Here is a 24,411-nt window from a genome sequence, read left to right on the forward strand (position 1 = left end):
CAAATAAACAAAGTGTGAACTCTCTTACCCTGGCAGACGTAACAGAGTAGGGCCTGGGCCAATGAGGAAAACTAACAGCCTCTAATTATTTTCACCAGGAGGGTAAAAGAAAAGTTCAGATCAAAGAGAGAGGAAAAGAGAAACAGCTTTAGTGGATGATGTCATTTACCTGTTCAGATCATCACAGATGAACGTGGGGAGAGGAGAATATCATTTACCTGTTCAGATCATCACAGATGAACGTGGGGAGAGGAGAATGTCATTTACCTGTTCAGATCATCACAGATGAACGTGGGGAGAGGAGAATATCATTTACCTGTTCAGATCATCACAGATGAATGTGGGGAGAGGAGAGAATGTTCAGATCATGACAGATGAACGTGGGGAGAGGAGAATGTCATTTACCTGTTCAGATCATCACAGATGAACGTGGGGAGAGGAGAATGTCATTTACCTGTTCAGATCATCACAGATGAATGTGGGGAGAGGAGAATGTCATTTACCTGTTCAGATCATCACAGATGAATGTGGGGAGAGGAGAATGTCATTTACCTGTTCAGATCATCACAGATGAACGTGGGGAGAGGAGAATGTCATTTACCTGTTCAGATCATCACAGATGAACGTGGGGAGAGGAGAATGTCATTTACCTGTTCAGATCATCACAGATGAACGTGGGGAGAGGAGAATGTCATTTACCTGTTCAGATCATCACAGATGAACGTGGGGAGAGGAGAATGTCATTTACCTGTTCAGATCATCACAGATGAACGTGGGGAGAGGAGAATGTCATTTACCTGTTCAGATCATCACAGATGAACGTGGGGAGAGGAGAATGTCATTTACCTGTTCAGATCATCACAGATGAACGTGGGGAGAGGAGAATGTCATTTACCTGTTCAGATCATCACAGATGAACGTGGGGAGAGGAGAATGTCATTTACCTGTTCAGATCATCACAGATGAACGTGGGGAGAGGAGAATGTCATTTACCTGTTCAGATCATCACAGATGAACGTGGGGAGAGGAGAATGTCATTTACCTGTTCAGATCATCACAGATGAACGTGGGGAGAGGAGAATGTCATTTACCTGTTCAGATCATCACAGATGAACGTGGGGAGAGGAGAATGTCATTTACCTGTTCAGATCATCACAGATGAATGTGGGGAGAGGAGAATGTCATTTACCTGTTCAGATCATCACAGATGAACGTGGGGAGAGGAGAATGTCATTTACCTGTTCAGATCATCACAGATGAATGTGGGGAGAGGAGAATGTCATTTACCTGTTCAGATCATCACAGATGAACGTGGGGAGAGGAGACATGTCATTTACCTGTTCAGATCATCACAGATGAACGTGGGGGGAGTCATTTAGGAGAATGTCATTTACCTGTTCAGATCATGACAGATGAATGTGGGGAGAGGAGAATGTCATTTACCTGTTCAGATCATCACAGATGAACGTGGGGAGAGGAGAATGTCATTTACCTGTTCAGATCATGACAGATGAATGTGGGGAGAGGAGAATGTCATTTACCTGTTCAGATCATGACAGATGAATGTGGGGAGAGGAGAATGTCATTTACCTGTTCAGATCATCACAGATGAACGTGGGGAGAGGAGAATGTCATTTACCTGTTCAGATCATGACAGATGAATGTGGGGAGAGAGAGAATGTCATTTACCTGTTCAGATCATGACAGATGAATGTGGGGAGAGGAGAATGTCATTTACCTGTTCAGATCATCACAGATGAATGTGGGGAGAGGAGAATGTCATTTACCTGTTCAGATCATCACAGATGAATGTGGGGAGAGGAGAATGTCATTTACCTGTTCAGATCATCACAGATGAACGTGGGGAGAGGAGAATGTCATTTACCTGTTCAGATCATCACAGATGAATGTGGGGAGAGGAGAATGTCATTTACCTGTTCAGATCATCACAGATGAACGTGGGGAGAGGAGAATGTCATTTACCTGTTCAGATCATCACAGATGAATGTGGGGAGAGGAGAATATCATTTACCTGTTCAGATCATCACAGATGAATGTGGGGAGAGGAGAATGTTCAGATCACCACAACGAACATTTAAATGAGTTTTCCACAGATCCACACAATCTCAGATTACTCCTGATCGTGACTCAGGAGATTTATCTGAGATAATCTTCCAGATATATTTACTCTTTCTCTTCTCTCTACAACCTCAAGGATTTGCAGCTCCTCTTAAAAACTCCTCTTTAATAAAACACACTTGGCTTCGCTTCGCCAGACACTTCCTCTTCGAGGCTTCGCCAGACACTTCCTCTTCGAGGCTTCGCCAGACACTTCCTCTTCGAGGCTTCGCCAGACACTTCCTCTTTGAGGCTTCGCCAGACACTTCCTCTTCGAGGCTTCGCCAGACACTTCCTCTTCGAGGCTTCGCCAGACACTTCCTCTTCGAGGCTTCGCCAGACACTTCCTCTTCGAGGCTTCGCCAGACACTTCCTCTTCGAGGCTTCGCCAGACACTTCCTCTTCGAGGCTTCGCCAGACACTTCCTCTTCGAGGCTTCGCCAGACACTTCCTCTTCGAGGCTTCGCCAGACACTTCCTCTTCGAGGCTTAGCCAGACACTTCCTCTCCGAGGCATTTCGCCAGACACTTCCTCTCCGAGGCTTCGCCAGACACTTCCTCTCCGAGGCTGGGGAGAGGAGACACTTCCTCTTCGAGGCTTCGCCAGAACACTTCCTCTTCGAGGCTTCGCCAGACACTTCCTCTCCGAGGCTTCGCCAGACACTTCCTCTTCGAGGCTTCGCCAGAACACTTCCTCTTCGAGGCTTCGCCAGACACTTCCTCTTCGAGGCTTCGAGGAGACACTTCCTCTTCGAGGCTTCGCCAGACACTTCCTCTTCGAGGCTTCGCCAGACACTTCCTCTTCGAGGCTTCGCCAGACACTTCCTCTTCGAGGCTTCGCCAGACACTTCCTCTTCGAGGCTTAGCCAGACACTTCCTCTCCGAGGCTTCGCCCGACACTTCCTCTCCGAGGCTTCGCCAGACACTTCCTCTTCGAGGCTTCGCCAGACACTTCCTCTTCGAGGCTTCGCCAGACACTTCCTCTTCGAGGCTTCGCCAGACACTTCCTCTTTGAGGCTTCGCCAGACACTTCCTCTTCGAGGCTTCGCCAGACACTTCCTCTTCGAGGCTTCGCCAGACACTTCCTCTTCGAGGCTTCGCCAGACACTTCCTCTTCGAGGCTTCGCCAGACACTTCCTCTTCGAGGCTTCGCCAGACACTTCCTCTTCGAGGCTTCGCCAGACACTTCCTCTTCGAGGCTTCGCCAGACACTTCCTCTTCGAGGCTTCGCCAGACACTTCCTCTTCGAGGCTTCGCCAGACACTCCTCTTCGAGGCTTCGCCAGACACTTCCTCTTCGAGGCTTAGCCAGACACTTCCTCTCCAAGGCTTCGCCAGACACTTCCTCTCCGAGGCTTCGCCAGACACTTCCTCTCCGAGGCTTCGCCAGACACTTCCTCCTCGAGGCTTTGCCAGACACTTCCTCTTCGAGGCTTCGCCAGACACTTCCTCTCCGAGGCTTCGCCAGACACTTCCTCTTCGAGGCTTCGCCAGACACTTCCTCTTCGAGGCTTCGCCAGACACTTCCTCTTCGAGGCTTCGCCAGACACTTCCTCTTCGAGGCTTCGCCAGACACTTCCTCTTCGAGGCTTCGCCAGACACTTCCTCTTCGAGGCTTCGCCAGACACTTCCTCTTCGAGGCTTCGCCAGACACTTCCTCTTCGAGGCTTCGCCAGACACTTCCTCTTCGAGGCTTCGCCAGACACTTCCTCTTCGAGGCTTAGCCAGACACTTCCTCTCCGAGGCTTCGCCAGACACTTCCTCTCCGAGGCTTCGCCAGACACTTCCTCTTCGAGGCTTCGCCAGACACTTCCTCTTCGAGGCTTCGCCAGACACTTCCTCTTCGAGGCTTCGCCAGACACTTCCTCTTCGAGGCTTCGCCAGACACTTCCTCTTCGAGGCTTCGCCAGACACTTCCTCTTCGAGGCTTCGCCAGACACTTCCTCTTCGAGGCTTAGCCAGACACTTCCTCTCCGAGGCTTCGCCAGACACTTCCTCTCCGAGGCTTCGCCAGACACTTCCTCTCCGAGGCTTCGCCAGACACTTCCTCTTCGAGGCTTCGCCAGACACTTCCTCTTCGAGGCTTCGCCAGACACTTCCTCTTCGAGGCTTCGCCAGACACTTCCTCTTCGAGGCTTCGCCAGACACTTCCTCTTCGAGGCTTCGCCAGACACTTCCTCTTTGAGGCTTCGCCAGACACTTCCTCTTCGAGGCTTCGCCAGACACAGCCAGTAGAAGTGATTCTTTGCTTTGCAGCCTCTTAGGATAGTAAATACTGCAGTGTAGGGACTCATATTGAGCACTGGAATCTTTCTGACAGCATCAAATAGAATCATTCTCCCTCCTACACACATACTCTTCACACTCACCTTTGCTGACAAACTCAAATCTGCAGTGAGGACTTGATTGATGATTTCATAAATATGAAGTTGCAGTTCTACATTCTTACATTTTATATCTGTATCCATGACTATCTGTATCCTCACAATAGCGACAGGCTTGTGTGACAGCTGCAGTCAGATTGGTTTCTACTCTAAGGTAGATCAGTGTCTGTTCTCTCTCTCTCAGACCCTGTGTGACTGTACAGGGCCTGAGTCGAGCAGCACTGGACATTTCTGTCTTGTTCATTCTCCCAGTCGTGTTGTGTTCTGAAGATATTAATAAGTGTCTCTCTCTCTCTGTTTCCTCCATACAGTACCTGTAACCAAGCCTTTAATCAGAGCCCAGAGCTGGGTCTCATTGCTCCTCTCCTCCAGACAAACTATTTTTCTCCTCCCTCTACCCTCCAGATTCTCTCTGTATCCAGGGTTTTGATCCAGGGCTGGGTCTCATTGCTCCTCTTCTCTCCCTCCTCTCCTCTCCTCCAGATTCTCTCTGTATCCAGGGTTTTGATCCAGGGCTGGGTCTCATTGCTCCTCTTCTCTCCCTCCTCTCCTCTCCTCCAGATTCTCTCTGTATCCAGGGTTTTGATCCAGGGCTGGGTCTCATTGCTCCTCTTCTCTCCCTCCTCTCCTCTCCTCCAGATTCTCTCTGTATCCAGGGTTTTGATCCAGGGCTGGGTCTCATTGCTCCTCTTCTCTCCCTCCTCTCCTCTCCTCCAGATTCTCTCTGTATCCAGGGTTTTGATCCAGGGCTGGGTCTCCTAGCTCCTATCAACCCCATGATGGCAGGTATCAGCCTGGTCCCTCCTCCCCCTGGTCCCCCCATCATCAAGGAGATCATCCACTGCCAGAGCTGCACCCTGTTCCCCCAGAACCCCAGTAAGACTCACACACGCACACGCACTAACACACACACACCGTCTTGTACAACTAACCATGTGGGGACACACAATTCATTCCCATTCAAAATCCTAACCCCTAAACCTAACCTGTACCCTAACCCTAGCTACTAACCCTAGCTCCTAACCCTAGCTACTAACCCTAGCTCCTAACCCTAAACCTAATTCTAACCCTAACACTAAACCCCTAGAAATAGCATTTGACCTTGTGGGGACTAAGAAAAGTGTCCCGTTGGTCAAATTGTTGTTTGTTTACTATTCTTGTAGGGTTAAACACAAGTATAGTTAAACACGTCCACCCATGCACACACACAGACACACACACACTTGCATGCTTTTCCTTCCTTTCGGTATCAATGAATAGAAATACGTTGATATATGGACTATGGTCAAGAGTTGTCATCAGATATGACCTGAGCATGCATGATGTTCCAGACCTGCCTCCTCCGTCAACACGGGAGCGTCCCCCAGGGTGTAAGACAGTGTTTGTGGGGGGTCTGCCGGAGAATGCCAGCGAGGAGATCATCAGGGAGGTGTTTGATCCGTGTGGTGACATCATCGCCATCAGGAAGAGCAAGAAGAACTTCTGTCACATCCGCTTCAGTGAGGAGTTCATGGTGGACAAGTCCCTCTACCTCTCTGGTCAGTACTACTGTATTATACTATACTGTACTATATGACACTATACTATACTGTACTATACTACACTACACTATACTATACTATACTATACTATACTATACTATACACATAATATACTATACTATACTGTCCTATACTGTACTATACTATACAATACTATACTATACAAATACAATACTATACACATAATATACTATACTATACTGTACTATACTGTACTATACTATACAAATACAATACTATACACATAATATACTATACTATACTGTCCTATACTGTACTATACTATACAATACTATACTATACAAATACAATACGATATACATAATACACTGTACTATACTGTCCTATACTATACTATACTATACTATACTATACTATACTATACTATACAAATACAATACTATACACATAATATACTATACTGTACTATACAATACTATACTATACAAATACAATACTATACACATAATAAACTATACTATGCCAATGCTATACTCAATGCTATACTATACACGCAACACACAAATGAGATGCTCTACCTCTCTGGTCAGTACTATACTATACTATACTATACAAATACAATACTATACACATAATATACTATACTATACTATACTATGCCAATGCTATACTATACACACAACACACAAATTAGATGCTCTACCTCTCTGGTCAGTGGTCAGCATAACTATGTATTTGCAGCAGTTTTAAAGTATTCCTTTTGAGTAGAATATGTATTAACGACACTAACACTGTAGAGGAGTAAAAACCGGGACCTTGTGTCCTGAAGCTCAACACTTAAAGCCGTTACACCAAGACAGGAGCAGAAATAGACTGTAGCTGTGCAGGCTGGAGATGTGCCAATTGATGAGGAGGACTACATGAATAGTTTTGCATTATGAATAGTTGAAAATGTAGAGTTTGTCCTTTCGATTTGTTAATGATCTTTCTGGTTGTACATGGGGTAGAGAATGTAAGCATTTGTAATACTGTATACTTTGAGTGTATCAGACTGTGGGAGTATGAGTTTACATGACTGTATACATCATTTGTCCACAGTATGTTTGTCTGTGTTCCTGTGTTGAATGTTTCTGTATGGTTGTGTTTAGTTTACCCGACCTCTAAATGCCCTGTTTCCCCAGGCTACCGGATGCGTATCGGCTCCAGTACAGATAAGAAGGACTCAGGGAGGATGCACGTGGACTTTGCTCAGGCCAGAGACGACCTGTATGAGTGGGAATGTCAACAGAGGCTGCTGGCCAGGGAGGAACGACACCGACGCAAGATCCACGAAGACTTCTTCCGACCACCCTCGCCACCTCCCATCATGCACTTCTCAGACCACGAGGCAGGACTGCTTGCGGAGAGATTGAAAGGTGAGAGGACAAATAAGGATGGTCGCTCTGAGCCCAGATCCGGCGGTGGTGTTTGGTTGGTTGTTTGGTTTTCATGATAAAGTACTGATGAAGTACTGATGTTGTCTGGATGTTCTGTGCCTCTTATAGCCACCGATCCCACAGCTGACGCTCAGTGTGTGTGCTGCAGATGGACCATGGTGGTGTGTAAATGTGTGTAATCTGTAAACTGGTCCAAGCTGCACACTGTATTACATACTCAGACATGCTTCATTTATACCTGGTCCTTATTCACAGTATGGAAACAATCAAACATACATTCTCATGATCGATATCTTAGTGTAGTACAGACAGAGCAATGGAACATGATATTATGGTGATTTGATATTGGAAAAAAAATCTGACACGATCATGTTATGTTACAAAAATACCGTTTTCGTTTCTAATTTCTTCTATCATCTAAATGAGTTATTGATCTCACTCTGTCTCCTAGAGCTCTCTCAGACACACTACCCATTCTCTCTCTGCATGAGAAATACTGTCATGGCTTCCCTTCCCTTCATCATCCATCTACTGTGTTACACGAACCATCATAGCAGCATGTGAACATTCCTGGACAGAGAGCTACGACATCATGCTGTGTTATCATCTGTTCTTTACCGAACAGACAGAGACGTAAATAACTAGAGGCAGGTCTCTTCCCTCTTTCCTAGGCTTCCTCATGTTGGGGGAGACACAGACACAGAGACACAGAGAGAGACAGAGACACAGAGACAGAGAGATGAACCTGGAGAAGAGTCCCCTAAGCAAGCTGGTCCTGGGGCTCTGTTCACAAACACAAACAGACCCCACAGTTGCCCCAGGACAGCAACACAATTAGACCCAGCCATTGTCTTCTGCAGGTGGGAAATGTGTGTTGCTGGGGGTTCATTTCTTTTCCCTTTCTGTGCTTTCCTGCTAATATTCCCCCCTCTCTCCTCTCTCCTTCTCTCTCTCATTTCAATTCAAGGATTTTATTGGCATGGGAAACATATGTTTACATTGCCAGAGCAAGTGAAGTAGATAATATACAAAAGTGAAATAAACAATAAAAATGAACAGTACACAATACACTCACATAAGTTCCAAAAGAATAACGACATTACAAATGTCATATTATGTCTATATACAGTGTTGTAACGATGTGCAAATGGCAAAGAACAAAAGGGAAAATAAATAAACATAAATATGGGTTGTATTTACAATGGTGTTTGTTCTTCACTGGTTGCCCTTTTCTTGTGGCAACAGGTCACAGATCTTGCTGCTGTGATGGCACACTGTGGTATTTCACCCAGCAGATATGGGAGTTTATCAAAATTGGGTTTGTTTTCAAATTCTTTGTGGATCCGTTTAATCTGAGGGAAATATGTGTCTCTAATATGGTCATACATTGGACAGGAGGTTAGGAAGTGCAGCTCAGTTTCTACCTCATTTTGTGGGCAGTGAGCACATGGTCTGTCTTCTCTTGAGAGCCAGGTCTGCCTACGGCGGCCTTTCTCAATAGCAAGGCTATGCTTGTCAAAGCTTTCCTTAAGTTTGGGCCAGTCACAGTGGTCAGGTATTCTGCCACTGTGTACTCTCTGTTTGGGGCCAAATAGCATTCTAGTTTGCTATGTTTTTTTGTTAATTCTTTCCAATGTGTCGAGTAATTATCGTTTTGATTACTCATGATTTGGTTGGGTCTAATTGTGCTGCTGACCTGGGACTCTGTGGGGTGTGTTTGTGAACAGAGCCCCAGGACCAGCTTGCTTAGGGGACTCTTCTCCAGGTTCATCCCTCTGTAGGTGATGGCTTTGTTGTAAAATTTAACAGATCTTTTCTGGATTTTGATCATTAGCGGGTATCGGCCTAATTCTGCTGGTATCACCCTAATTATTTGGTGTTTTATGTTGTACACAGAGGATGTTTTTGCAGAATTCTGCATGCAGAGTCTCAATTTGGTGTTTTTCCCATTCTGTGAATTCTTGGTTGATGAGCGGACCCCAGACCTATAATATAATATTAAATAATATATGCCATTTAGCAGACCTTTTATCCAAAGCGACTTACAGTCATGTGTGCATACATTCTACGTATGGGTGGTCCCAGGAATCGAACCCACTACCCTGGCGTTACAAGCGCCATGCTCTACCAACTGAGCTACAGAAGGACCACCTCACAACCATAAAGGGTGATGGGTTCTACAACTGATGGAAGTATTTTTAGCCAGATCCTAATTGAATTTTATGTTCCTTTTGATGGCATAGAATGTCCTTCTTGCCTTGTCTCTTAGATCGTTCACAGCTTTGTGGAAGTTACCTGTGGTCTCTCTCTCTCTCTAACAGTAAACATTACACATAGAAAAGTTTCAAAACAATAAAGACATTACAAATGTCATATTATATATATACAGTGTTTTAACAATGTACAAATGGTTAAAGGACATAAGATAAAATAAATAAGCATAAATATGGGTTGTATTTACAATGGTGTTTGTTCTTCACTGGTTACCCTTTTCTCATGGCAACAGGTCACAAATCTTGCTGCTCTCTCTCTCTCTCTCTCTCTCTCTCTCTCTCTCTCTCTCTCTCTCTCTCTCTCTCTCTCTCTCTCTCTCTCTCTCTCTCTCTCTCTCTCTCTCTCTCTCTCTCTCTCTCTCTCTCTGAGCTATCCTCCTTGTCCCCCTGTTCCACTGTCTCTGCTCTCTGTTCAGAGTGGTGTTTGAAAGTGTTCTGTTTCTCCATAATCATATTCATTCAAACAGCCTCTGGTTAATGCTTTTACATTCTCAGGCGGGTAAATAGCTTAAACATGTTCATTACCATATTACAGAGCATTACTCGGTCTCTCTCTTAATTACAGTTTTTCTCAATTGCTAAAACACTATTTCTGAAACGTTGCTCCATTCCCTGAAAACATTAAACACAAAACCTCATCTTCAAGCACTATTTACATAACCTCTGACTCCTCTCGCAAAATGAAACATTCGCCTCAAAACAGTTTTACCTGTGTTCAAAATCAAACACTGCTCTCAAATCATAAACAAAGTGATCAAAATGATATACACTCTCAAGCACTCAGTAAACAATACGCCGAAAAATAGAAAACACATTGTTCAAAACATACAATTCTCAGGGAGAAGTACATTTTTAATCTAAAAAAATATTCATATTTTTCCGTCATTGTCCTTTGATGAAAGAAAACATGTTCTATCATAGTAGGTCAAAATTGATCAGAAATTCCTCCATTGTACAGTATACATCCTACAATGCACTGTACTACAGTATCCATTCTCAGACTTTCTCCTTCCCACCTTCAACAACCTGTTTGCTCTCTGAACTGGCTTATATTGGTTGTGTCGCATCATTTGAAACAGGTTAAATCAATTTTGAGTGGTTGTGTTCAATCAATGACATATGTTCTCTACTTGTATTTGATTGTTGCCACTTGTGTTTACCAGTATGGATGACATGTGCATTAGAGTGCAGAATGTGTTTTGAGAATGAGAATGTGTTTAGAGTTTTGCTGAAAAGTCTAAGTGAGATCTGCAAATTGTGTTTTATCATGTGAAATGGTTTAAGGTATTGACAACAGACTGCATAATTAGCTAAATGAGTCCAGGCAACTGAGAACTTTGTTCAGCCAATAGGTTTTAGTGTTTTAGCTATTGATACAAACTGTAATACAGCTGCTGCTGCTATGAAGGATTGTTATTAGCCTTCACACTGAGGCTGAACCAGAGGAAGGCTAACTAGTGGTGACAGATGGAAGAAAGAGGAGGGGAAGGTAAAGTGTGTGTGTGTGTGTGTGCGTGTGTGTGTGTGTGTGTGTGTGTGTGTGTGTGTGTGTGTGTGTGTGTGTGTGTGTGTGTGTGTGTGTGTGTGTGTGTGTGTGTGTGTGTGTGTGTGTGTGTGTGTGTGTGTGTGTGTGTGTGTGTGTGTTTGTGTGTCAGTGTGTATGTGGGTTTGTTTGTGTGTGTGTCAGTGTTTGTGTGTGTCACATTTTAGGGTGGGTAAACACTCTCACACAATAAAAAAGGTTTACCCTACACTACACCACTGGCTATTACTCTAGAGACTTTCTCTAAGCTCTCCATTAATATTACACAAGCAAAACACTGTGTGATATTTTTATTTGATTATTCATTGAAAAAGGGAAATAGACTTTCATTATTCCCAGTGTTTGCTGGCCCACAATACCTTCATGTGACTGCATTATAATATGACTGCATGATTGTACGCGGCTGCCTCTCCTGAATAGGACTAGAGCTGTGAGGTGAAAAGTATTTTCAGCCGAGCATCTGTGTGCTCTCAGGTCGTGTTGCAGTGGGTATTGAACTCATTAAACGATGTCTAATTCACTCTGCGCTGTACAATCGGACACGGCTCTGTGGCACTTTTCAATTATTATACAAATGTGAAAAATGCACTCGACAAAGGCCCACCGAGACACAGACAGTTAGAGGCTACGCTCGCTCAACAACCAGTTTCAATCCCAGAAATGCATTTTGTGTTCATCCACAGGCTCTCAGAAAATATGAAACAGTCTGATAGGTAATCTCCCCATGCTGTTCAGTTCCTGTGCACTGGAGCACGGAGGGGAAGATTAGTAGAATTTCTTCAAAGTGCATCGCCATATCATTTCTTTCTTTGAATACCAAAGCAAATTTTTTTAGGCTTTCAGCTTCACTGTTAAAACCTGTTTGGGATAGGAGGAGGTATTTTCACGTCCGGATGAAAAGTGTGCCCAAAGTGTGCCCTGCTACTCAGGCCTATAAGCTAGGGTATGCATATAATTGGTATATGTGGATAGAAAACACGCTAAAGTTTCTAAAACTGTTAAAATGATGTCTGTGAGTATAACAGAACTTATTTGGCAGGCTTTTCTATTGGAATCTAGATTTCTGAGGCATCTGGTTGCAGTTCCTAGGGCTTCCACTAGATGTCAACAGTCTTTAGAAATTGGTTGATGTTTTTCTTTTGAGTAATGAAGAAGTATGGCTGTTCAGACTGAGTGTCGAGTCTAGTGTACTGTTGTGTTTGGGGCGCACAACCTCGCCCTCGCTCCACTTTCATTTTATCCACTATTAAATACAGTTTATTCCGTCTTCAATTTCATTGATTATTTACATTTTAAAATACCTAAAGTTGGACTAGGAAAGTTGTTTGAAATGTTTGGATCAAGATTACAGGTAATTTATTAGATAATGTGTAGTCATGTTGGGCGAGTTGGAACCAGTGTTTTTCTGAATCAAACGCGCCAAATAAATTGACATTTTGGATATATAACGACGGAAATAATAGAACAAAAGGACCATGTGTGATGTTTATGGGACATATTGGAGTGCCAACAGAAGAAGATCTTCAAAGGTAAGGCATTAATTATATTGTTATTTCTGAGTTTTGTGTCGCACCTGGCGGGTTGAAATATGATTGCCATGTGTTTGTTTGATGGGGTGCTGTCCTCAGATAATAACATGGTTTGCTTTCACCGTAAAGCCTTTTTGAAATCTGACACAGTGGCTGGATTAACAAGAAGTTAAAATGTATTTTGGTGTATTGCACTTGTTGTTGTATGAAAGTTAAATATTTCTAATAATTTATTTTGAATTTCACGCTCTGCAATTTCATCGGATGTTGTCGAAACGTTCCCCTAGCCGTAAAAATTAAACCCCCAGCCTTAAACCTCTCCCCTCCTTCTCCCCCATCATCCCCCTCCAGATGACCATAACTTCAGTGAAGCGACTGCGGTCCTGTTCACATGGATCGACCGTGGTGAGGTCAACCGGCGGTCGGCTAATCACTTCTACTCTATGATCCAGTCGGCCAATAGCCACGTCCGGAGACTGATGAGTGAGAAGGCCCAGCACGAGGAGGAGATGGAGCTAGCCAAGGAGACATTTAAAAACTCCCTGCTGGCCATACTGACTCAGTGTAAGCATCTAACTAGACACACTGTGCACTACCTGTAACACGAAACCCTTCCTAGACACAGAGAACTACAGGTACCTCTCACATAGCACTAAAGACGAGTATTTCTACACATCTGTGCAGTGATGAGCCTGTAGTTAGGGAGGGTGACAGTAGTCAGAGACCAGACAGAGGTATGTACAGTACAGTGTCCTGAGGAAACCTCTGTGTGTCTGTCTGGAGCTTACTACAGGAGAGGACCAGCTGATCTACCTACTGTACCTCCCAGGTAGGCATCATAGTCCAGTGTTCATCCAGCAGGCACTCTCAAACAATGTCAATGTACACTATGGATTGATATTGAAATGATATGAAATACCATCTGGAAAGACAATGACACAACAGCACGATTGATCAATGGCTTATGACTGTTTGAATGATACTATTTAGAGTCTTATTTGTTATGCTCAACACCGAGAAGAAAAAGGAGCTATATAGTCCTCTGGTGTTGGTTTAATATGAAAATCCATGAAGCAAAGTCCCAGAGATATGAAGTAAATCACCAGAGTGGACGTAGAGGATGATGAGGGGGTGTAGTTTTAATGTTGACCTGGTCACTGTGCACTTGTCCAGTAGTAATAATGACACTATTTATTCAAGTTCCTGTTGTATATTGAAGATGAATATGACAGTATGCAGTCAGAACAGAGCCAAGCTTTAAAGGAAACATTCTTCTACTGGTGGGGAGAATAGTGATGACTCCAGTAAATACAACACTTCCAAAAGAGTTATGAATGATTAATGACAAAATACTAATTTGATGTAAATTCAATAGTTTGTCTAGTATCACAAAACAAGCCATCCATTATAGAATGTTGTCTTTGTCAGTCCTGAAGGAACTGAATCAGCAGGTATGAGATGTAAGTACTGTACAGCACTGTGAAGGAGACACCAGGTTACACTATAGCCAGCATTTAACCTAGGAGACCCTACAAACCAACCAAAACAATGTGTCAAAATCACATGCCACCCAATGATTCTCAATATGTTGGTGGGTGGTAGAGGAAAATGCAATGGGATCCACTAACCCAGGCTGGCACGATGAAGCTCCTAGTGTCTTCTCTGTGGTGTTGTACCTGGGTGGTACAGTAGTGCTTTATAAAGTCTTGTCTTGACTCTCCTGTTCACCCCAAGTCGAGCAGATCACGGCTGTGTTCACCGCTGCCTCCAGGCAGAAGGCATGGGACCATTTCACTAAAGCGCAGCGCAAGAACATAGACATTTGGAGAAAGCAGTGTGAGGTTGGTACTCTCTCCTTAACCCCCTTCTTCCTTGTCATGTTTGGACCCCTCAGGACAGGAGAGATTGACAGACAGACATTCTAGAAGGGTTGAGTCCTACTGTGTTTCATGTTGCCGTTGTTGCAGACTGCTGTGTCCTCACAGATACACAGACAGCTAGACAGACAGCCATGTTGTTCTGATCTACGGATGCGGTGTGTTCTCTCCTACAATACTATTCATATACTTTTTTCTCACATTGATGAAACACACACACGCGCGCAGATGACAGTAACTAAAGATCTGAGGCCTCCTAGAAAGTATGAGTGGGTGCTATGGCAACAGAGGCTTCCAGGGTTAAGAAAGATCAATAATTCATTGGAATTAGAACAAGTCAGCACGCTGGAACATTCTCTACAGGAGGGAAACATATTATGTTAGTTAACACTTTCATGAGAACTAAACAAAAACATCCTATTGATCTGATGGAATGGGGGATATATTTGGTTGTAGAAACATTACACAAACCTAGATTTGAATCCTTGATTATTTTACACCACCTTGATCTTGATTTGGCCATTTGGAGACCATGCCGATTTATTGAAGTGAATTAAAAGTAATGACCAGGTATTTGAGAGTGTCTATCTGTGAGGGGCAGCATTATCCAGGCAGATGTTAAAGACATGCTCCAGGAACTTTGGCGACTACTAAGTATTTTTTAAACCTCCCGCTTTAGGGTGGATGTGTCAATGTATGGGTCATACACATAATCTATCATTAGTATTACCTCCATTAGGCATGGAATCCCTAGTTTGAAAGCAACTGTTTTTCTGGATGCTGTGCTGCGCCATTTTCCCTACATTTCCCCCCACCTGGGCCAGCCCCCTAGCAATTTGAGTTCTAGCCAATGAGCTTCAGCCCCTTGCCATTTAAGTGACAGCTATCAAGATGCACACACAGCAAAGCGAGAGAGAGCAATGACGTGGTGCACATCTGTGCAATTTCAGGGGACCACTTTTGTCTTGTGAGCGCGACCTTCAGAACTACTGGCTAAAATGTATACAAAAGCATTGGAGAATCTCTTTAACTTTATATGACCCTTCACACTGTAAGCCCTCTATGGTCATACTGTACATGTCTCTAAGTCAAGTCAGTGAGAATCATGCCATGTCTATTCTCAAAGCAACCAGAGGTAAGGCATTGATGTGGAAGAAGAGACACTAACAGTAAACATTACGGGGTGAGTCTTGTTAGCATGCCACCATTGTGAAATCCTTTGCTACGGGTTCAGTAGTATGCTTGGTAAGTGTTCAAGTAGTTCAAGTAAGGGAACTCTGCAGTCTGAACCGTCATGGATTAACTATGACAAATGGCCGTGAATTAATTAGCTACTGATGTCAGTATCAACATGACAGTAATATGAAATTCCAGTTTTATTGTGAGCTGATAAAGGAGTTGGCAGAAATCAGGAGATCAGATAAGTCTCTAAACACCATTGTATTTCTCTGTCTTCATGCCGTACTGTAGTTTCTAAGAAAAAGGATCTGGCTGGTTCAGTACTTACAGCTGAGGTTTTCTGTGCTCACAGTCACACATAACAAAACTCTCCCTCCAACCCTCGCTCCCTTTCTCTCTCTTCCTTATCCTCTCATAACTCTATCCCTCTCTCCCCTAGTTGAGTCATTGCTAAGCATATTTACTTTATTTGAGGAGAGATTTCACAGTGGTGGTATTAGACAGCCTCACAGCTGAGGCAGTACTAGTTATCAGAGCAGCTGGGAGAATGAGATGATTTCTATGCTCCTCTGTCTTTAGCGTGTGAAAAAAATGAAGCATTCAAACTGCCCATGGGCACAGATCTAGGATCAGTTTACATTACCCTCTAAATACTAACCTTAACCATTGCAGAAGGAAAACAAAACTGAGTCATTCCATGTAATTTCAGCAAGCCATGCTTCGGAGCTTTGGGCGAGATGGTGGGTGTCGAAATCCTCGTTCTTGTGCTTTTTGAGGTGGAATGACTCATTTGACCATAGTTCAGTCTCTAGGGGTAACTGGATCCTCTTCCACCACATACTCTGTCCACAGGTACAATATATAAAGTTAGTAACCATCTTTAAAAGGGCAGTCTGGTTGAAACCATTTTTAGACAGGCATCTGGTTGGGTGTATAGTACTGAGACACTGAGGTGTCCTTGCGTTGTGTGTGTCCTTGTGTTGTGATGTGACAGGAGCTGCGGAACGCCAACAGTGAGGAGATCATGGGGATTCGCCGGGAGGAGGAGATGGAGATGTCTGATGATGACTCGGATGAGAGCCCCTGTAAGAAGATACGTAGGGAGGACAACGGTAGGTCAGACACAGGTCCAATCCCAAATTTACTCCTAGGTTCTAGGACATAGCGCTTGTCTCCTAGCTGCTAGCCCCTAGGCACTGGTACCTTTTAATGATGGCAGACCAGTGTAGCTCATAAATCACCAGACTGCTACAGTATATATTGGTGGTAGATGTTCATGACCTGTCACACAGCCCCAGAACCATAGACACTGCCAGTCAAATGGCAGGAAGAACAATCGAGCAGCTGGGATATGATGGGATGTTCTAGATGGGCTGTGGTGGTACAGTGACCAAGCTGCTCAGATTTAGAACACTTCACAATCTATTACTGCTCTGCTCCAAAGCTGAAGCCTATTCTAATGCCTGCTGAAGGAGTCCGTTGAAAGGACAGCAGTGCTTTACTGAGCCGCTCTGAACAGCTCCCTTTGATGTATCCTGAATACATTACATGTATGGAGGAGGAGAGAGAACAATATAAACCTCCACTTCCAGTGACTCAGAACCTCACAGGTTGGGTAGAGAGTTGACTCACTGCAGTTTGTGTGTGTATGTGTGTGCGTGCGTGTGCGTTTATACATATGTGTGTGTCTTGTGTCTAACCCTCCCCCTCCTCTCCAGGTGTGTGTCATTGTGTCTAACCCTCTCTCCCCTCCTCCTCTAAAGGTGTGTGTCTTGTGTCTAACCCTCCCCCCTCCTCTCCAGGTGTGTGTCTTGTGTCTAACCCTCTCTCCCCTCCTCCTCTAAAGGTGTGTGTGGCCAGTCTGGGGCCTCTCTGAGGGAGGAGAATGACTCTCTGCGCTGGCAGCTGGATGCCTACAGGAACGAGGTGGAGCTGCTGAGGAAGGAGCAGGGCAAGGCCTGCCACCCCGACGACCCCGAACACTCCCTCAACACACACACACACCTGCTACAGCAGAGCATGCACAACATGCATCAGGTACATTATTACACCATCTACACCTGGATCATATTCCACCTGTGATTCCACTGTTGGGATTGTGCTGATACCAACAGTAATTGATATACAGTACCATCAATAGAATACAGTGCCAACACTCTAATCACATGCTGCAAGTATGTGTACCTGTGCTTTCACTAGCAAAAGGTCATTGAAGGCCAAAGCACCGGTACCTAGAAACAAAGAGTATTAGGGACAGTGCAGCTACAGTACACATCACTCTGATTTATTCTGACTGTCCTGTCTACCGCATTCACACTCCCTCCCTTTACAACCTGACCCAGACAGACCACAACACAGTCAGACCTCTGCCTGCTGTTGTTCCTTGCTTACTGGTGTCTCCTCTGTGTTCATCACCCTCTCTGTTGTTGTTGTCCTTCCAGCACTGTCTCCCTATCTAACTGTGTTGTGGTCTATTGTGTAACTGTCTCCCTATCTAACTGTGTTGTGGTCTATTGTGTAACTGTCTCCCTATCTAACTGTGTTATGGTCTATTGTGTAACTGTCTCCCTATCTAACTGTGTTGTGGTCTATTGTGTAACTGTCTCCCTATCTAACTGTGTTGTGGTCTATTGTGTAACTGTCTCCCTATCTAACTGTGTTATGGTCTATTGTGTAACTGTCTCCCTATCTAACTGTGTCGTGGTCTATTGTGTAACTGTCTCCCTATCTAACTGTGTTGTGGTCTATTGTGTAACTGTCTCCCTATCTAACTGTGTTATGGTCTATTGTGTAACTGTCTCCCTATCTAACTGTGTTATGGTCTATTGTGTAACTGTCTCCCTATCTAACTGTGTTATGGTCTATTGTGTAACTGTCTCCCTATCTAACTGTGTTGTGGTCTATTGTGTAACTGTCTCCCTATCTAACTGTGTTGTGGTCTATTGTGTAACTGTCTCCCTATCTAACTGTGTTGTGGTCTATTGTGTAACTGTCTCCTTATCTAACTGTGTTATGGTCTATTGTGTAACTGTCTCCCTATCTAACTGTGTTGTGGTCTATTGTGTAACTGTCTCCCTATCTAACTGTGTTGTGGTCTATTGTGTAACTGTCTCCCTATCTAACTGTGTTATGGTCTATTGTGTAACTGTCTCCCTATCTAACTGTGTTATGGTCTATTGTGTAACTGTCTCCCTATCTAACTGTGTTATGGTCTATTGTGTAACTGTCTCCCTATCTAACTGTGTTATGGTCTATTGTGTAACTGTCTCCCTATCTAACTGTGTTATGGTCTATTGTGTAACTGTCTCCCTATCTAACTGTGTTGTGGTCTATTGTGTAACTGTCTCCCTATCTAACTGTGTTATGGTCTATTGTGTAACTGTCTCCCTATCTAACTGTGTTATGGTCTATTGTGTAACTGTCTCCCTATCTAACTGTGTTGTGGTCTATTGTGTAACTGTCTCCCTATCTAACTGTGTTATGGTCTATTGTGTAACTGTCTCCCTATCTAACTGTGTTGTGGTCTATTGTGTAACTGTCTCCCTATCTAACTGTGTTGTGGTCTATTGTGTAACTGTTTCCCTGTGTGTCTCCCTATCTAACTGTGTTGTGGTCTATTGTGTAACTGTCTCTCTGTGTGTCTCCCTATCTAACTGTGTTGTGGTCTATTGTGTAACTGTCTCCCTGTGTGTCTCCCTATCTAACTGTGTTGTGGTCTATTGTGTAACTGTCTCTCTGTGTGTCTCCCTATCTAACTGTGTTGTGGTCTATTGTGTAACTGTCTCTCTGTGTGTCTCCCTATCTAACTGTGTTGTGGTCTATTGTGTAACTGTCTCCCTGTGTGTCTCCCTATCTAACTGTGTTGTGGTCTTTTGTGTTACTGTCTCTCTGTGTGTCTCCCTATCTAACTGTGTTGTGGTCTATTGTGTAACTGTCTCTCTGTGTATCTCCCTATCTGTGTTGTGGTCTATTGTGTTACTGTCTCTCTGTGTGTCTCCCTATCTGTGTTATGGTCTATTGTGTAACAGTCTCTCTGTGTGTGTCTCTCTCTCCTCCCAGCAACTGCTGAGTCTGCAGAATCAGCTGAGGAGTAAGGAGGTGGAGCTGGAGCAGGCTAGAGACGAACACAGATACCTGGAGGGAGAGGTCCTAGCCCTGAGAGACAAGGTGAGAGAACATACACACACACAGACACACACACACACACACACACACACACACACACACACACACACACACACACACACACACACACACACACACAAGTGTGGAAACTCACACTCACTGATCCAGATGGGAGTGTAGGGTTCTGAGTCATGATGGTTATGAAGATATAGAGAAATAAATGGCAAAAAGAACCTCCTTACACATAACAGTACCAGGGTGTCCCTATTACTGATCTGTACTGTACTGTATCATATATGAGTACAGAGGCCCCTGAGCTCTGTAGGGTTGGCTATTGGGTTTTTAACATACCGAGTAACTGACAAGGATAGAAATGTATTTATAAACTGGGTGGTTTGAGCCCTGAATGCTGATTGGCTGACAGCCGTGGTATATCAGACCGTATACTACGATTATGACAAAACTTGTATTTTTACTGCTCTAATTACGTTGGTAACCAGTTTTATAATAGCAGTAAGGCACCTCGGGGGGTTGTGATATATGGCCAATATACCTCGGCTAAGGGCTGTGTCCAGGCACTCCGCTTTGTGTCGTGCATAAGAACAGCCCTGAGTCGTGGTATATTGGCCAAATACCACACCTCCTTGTGCCTTATTTCTTACATATAGTGAAACATACAGACTGCAGGACGGAGTTAAGGACATGGTTTTGATGTAGTGTGGCAGTCTAGTATTTATTTTGGCAGGCTACTATAGCTGTCTCTTCAAATATTCTCTTTATCTCCCTCCTCTTTATCTATCTCTGTCTCTGTCTCTTTCTATCTTTGTTTCTGCACAAGTTGCTCTCCCTCAGTAGGGGGGCACACACACATGTCCCTCATCCCCCTCCCTCCATGTCCTCTCATCCCCCTCTCCTCTCACTCTCCACCCCACTCACTCCTCTCCAAGCCAGCCAGACTCTGAAATGGCTCAAATGGCTCAAACTTCCTCTCAAGACGGTCTGAGAGCACAGGCAGCAGGCATGTGTGTTTGGCTAGCCCTGCTCCACCCTGGTCCCTCCCCCTTTTAACCTTCCATTCATTCCATTTCCATCTGTTATCAAAATGAAAAGAAACAAATTAATAAATTTAATCAATAAAATTTTATTTTAAAAATAATCTTTCTCAAAAACGTTGTACACTGAACAAAAATATAAACACAACATATAGTGGTGGTCCTATGTTTCATGAGCTGAAATAAAAGATCTCAAACATTTTCCATATGCACAAAAAGCTTATTTCTCTCCAAATTTGAGCTCAAATTTGTTTACATCCTTGTTATTGAGCATTTCTCTTTTTCCAAGATAATCCATCTACCTGACAGGTGTGGCCAATCAAGAAGCTGATTAAACAGCATAATCATTACACAGGTGCACTTTGCGCTGGGGACAATTAAAGGCCACTCTAAAATGTGCAGTTTTGTCACACAGCACAATGCCACAGATGTCTCAAGTTTTTCCACCAGAGCTGTTGCCAGATAACTGAATGTTAATTTCTTTACCATAAACCTCCTCCAACGTAATTTATAGAGAATTTGGCAGTACGTCCAACCGGCCTCACAACCACAGACCACGTGTTTGGCGTTGTGTGGGCGAGCAGTTTGCCGATGTCAACGTCGTGAACAGAATGGTATGGGCAGGCATACGCTACGGACAATGAAGTCAATTGGATTTTATCTATGGCAATTTGAATGCACAGAGATACCCTGATGAGATCCTGAGGCCCATTGCCACCATCACCTCATGTTTCAGAATTATAATGCTGAATTCGCAAGGATCTGTACACAATTCCTGGAAGCTGAAAATGTCCCAGTTCTTCCATGGCCTGCATACTCACCAGACATGTCACCCATTGAGCCTGTTTGGGATGCTCTGGATCGATGTGTACGACAACGTGTTCCAGTTCCCGCCAATATCCAGCAACTTTGCACAGCCATTGAAGAGGAGTTGGACAACATTCCACAGGCCACAATCAACAGCCTGATCAACTCTATGCGAAGGAGATGTGTCGCCTTGCATGAAGCAAATGGTGGTCACACCAGATACTGACTGGTTTTCTGACTAACAGATGCATATCTGTATTCCCAGTCATGTGAAATCCAGAGATTAGGACCAAATGAATTTATTTCAATTGACTGATTTTCTCATATGAACTGTAACTCAGTATATAAAAAAATAGTTGTTGCATTTATATTTTTGTTCAGTATATATTGTCCCATATAATAATCGGTTCTCTTCATTTTTTGTTCCTAAAACTGTTTACCCCGACTTTGAAAACCACTGGCCTACAACATGGTCAAGCAAATGAATGGTTCTGACAGTTTACCAAACAACTACTGATTTAGAACCACACAGACAACAGGAGCACTGCCTTCACTATTCCAGCACCATTTCAACATAAACATTTAAATAGCATCATGTGTGTGTGTGTGTGTGTGTGTGTGTGTGTGTGTGTGTGTGTGTGTGTGTGTGTGTGTGTGTGTGTGTGTGTGTGTGTGTGTGTGTGTGTGTGTGTGTGTGTGTGTGCGTGCGTGCGTGCGTGCGTGCGTGCATGCGTGCGTGCGTGCGTGTGTGTGTGCAAGTAGAAACAACATGTTGACTTGTAGACTAGATGAACCCCAATGCCATCCTCTCTTTCATGTTGGCAAAACGATCTGACTGTCATTCAGTAGTACACACTTTTAGTTGTCCTAGACTAGGCTACCTGGAAAAACTGCTTGCTAGCCTAACTTCCTCACATGGGCAAAAATGAACCAGCTAAGTTAGCTAGCTAGCTAGTTAACATGAACCTACTACATCTAGGCCACATATTGAACTTCAATCGTCTCAAGCCAGTGGCACTATGTTTGAATTGATAATGAGATCAGAATCTACGTTATAATCAATTGCCTGTATCATTGGTCAAATGTATGTGGAAGGATGGCTTCCTTTGGCATCCATGAACACACTCCACTGCTGAGAATAATAGAACCCGTGGATGGACGAGTACCATTCTGATTCTATCTGATTCTGCTAACTGTAACTGTTTATTCATTATTATTGGACTGAGATAATGGGAACATCAATAGGAATAGAGCTCCTGTGGAGAAAGAGTGTATTCAGCTACCAGTGGACAGATGGATGATAGATGAACAAATGAAAGGATAGATAGAACATCCAGGGAGGATACATTGTTTCCATATAGTCTAAAGATGCTACCTTAAACAACAGCTACTTGGATCTTGCTTCTGTTACTAAGACCATGTTCTATGCCTCTGTTTTTTACCAGGGTTACCAGGGTTACCAGGGATGAAGGGTCAGTACTTGATGTTGGTCTCTGTCTTGTTCTCTGTGTGTCTTGTTTTCAGATGCTGACTAACGGGGATGTAGTGGTAGTGGAGGGGACCAACAGAGAAACACCTGAGAAGGTCAGTTCGCCCCAACATACACCACTATACAGTACCCACACAATACTGTACACACAATACTGTACACCACAGGAGGCTGGTGGCACCTTAATTGGGGAGGGCAGCTCATAGTAATGGCTGGAACAGAATGAATGGAATGGTATGAAACATATCAAACACTTGGTTTTCATATGTGTGATACCATTCCAGCCATTACTATGAGCTGTCCTCCCCTCTCCAGCCTCCTGTGTACACACACACATGCAATCAACATCTCTTGAGTGATTTTATTGACCCAGCCAGCCAGTGTGAGGTGACGTCAGCGTCTGATGTCTTCAGAGCAGGGGGGTAGGCCTATGCATTAGGGGTATATGGGGAGGGGGTTGTAGTGTGTTACTGTGTATGTCCCTTGTGCCCTGTGCCCTGTGAAAGGAGATGCACTGGTGAAGAGAGGAGAAGGGGAAGGAAAAAGGGGTATCCCAATGGAGTAGCATCAGTAGCACCAGCCACTCTCCTCTCTCTCATAAAAATAACACTACCCCGATGAGTGCACACACATCAGCTCACATTGCGTTTGTGTGTCTATAAGGACTAACACTGTGTTGTGTGTCTGTAGGTAGTGAACGGCTATGCCACCACTCTGTACCGCAGCAGAGACAGAAGGAGTGAAGCAGCCGTGAGAGGACCCCTCACATCAGAGAGAGAGGCTCTGCTACTGGGTACAGTACATATGCATTTGATGTATACTACAAAGCATATGCATAATATTATCTGGATTGCTACATTTTCGCCTGTAATATTCATCTGACTGGGAGTGTTTTAATGGATGGTGTTCAACTTGTTTGAGGGGAGCCAATTGTTAATGGGGTGAAACAGTCTTGAAAGCCTGTCTATCAAGCCTGGTCTCAGAGCAAAACATAATATTTTACTCAAATCCGTGCCACTCCATTTAGTATGAAATGTTACTTTACATTAGGTTACATTAAATTGGCCTACGTGAATCCGAGTCACTCAAATAGGTATGA

The 24,411-nt window shown here is 44.0% G+C and overlaps 1 protein-coding gene and 1 long non-coding RNA gene across 7 annotated transcripts in view; one reads left to right on the top strand and one right to left on the bottom strand.

Annotated features, from left to right (window-relative positions):
* The window catches only part of LOC118386274 (ecto-NOX disulfide-thiol exchanger 1-like), a 92,893-nt gene that overhangs the window by 62,660 nt on the left and 5,822 nt on the right, over positions 1-24,411 (top strand). For both annotated transcript variants that reach the window (XM_035773893.2, XM_052522501.1), the window contains exons 4-13: positions 5,218-5,376; positions 5,832-6,038; positions 7,184-7,417; positions 13,135-13,347; positions 14,518-14,624; positions 16,834-16,951; positions 17,686-17,876; positions 19,899-20,006; positions 23,348-23,407; positions 24,003-24,105. In XM_035773893.2, coding sequence (XP_035629786.2) covers positions 5,218-5,376; positions 5,832-6,038; positions 7,184-7,417; positions 13,135-13,347; positions 14,518-14,624; positions 16,834-16,951; positions 17,686-17,876; positions 19,899-20,006; positions 23,348-23,407; positions 24,003-24,105 — 1,500 coding nt within the window. The remainder of the gene's footprint in view (positions 1-5,217; positions 5,377-5,831; positions 6,039-7,183; positions 7,418-13,134; positions 13,348-14,517; positions 14,625-16,833; positions 16,952-17,685; positions 17,877-19,898; positions 20,007-23,347; positions 23,408-24,002; positions 24,106-24,411) is intronic.
* LOC127931115 (uncharacterized) lies at positions 392-2,040 on the bottom strand. Of its 5 annotated transcripts, none has more exons than XR_008139821.1 (4): positions 1,984-2,040; positions 1,788-1,836; positions 504-1,091; positions 392-454 (listed from the first exon to the last, which is right to left on the bottom strand). It is a non-coding gene; the product is annotated as an uncharacterized LOC127931115 (long non-coding RNA). The 5 variants fall into 5 exon arrangements; XR_008139819.1 differs by having other exon boundaries at positions 1,788-1,885; positions 1,935-1,985; XR_008139820.1 differs by lacking the exon at positions 1,984-2,040 and having other exon boundaries at positions 504-1,042; positions 1,788-1,971.

The sequence above is a fragment of the Oncorhynchus keta genome, chromosome 7 (genome assembly GCF_023373465.1).
Source record: "Oncorhynchus keta strain PuntledgeMale-10-30-2019 chromosome 7, Oket_V2, whole genome shotgun sequence".
NCBI classification, from domain to species: Eukaryota; Metazoa; Chordata; class Actinopteri; order Salmoniformes; family Salmonidae; genus Oncorhynchus; species Oncorhynchus keta.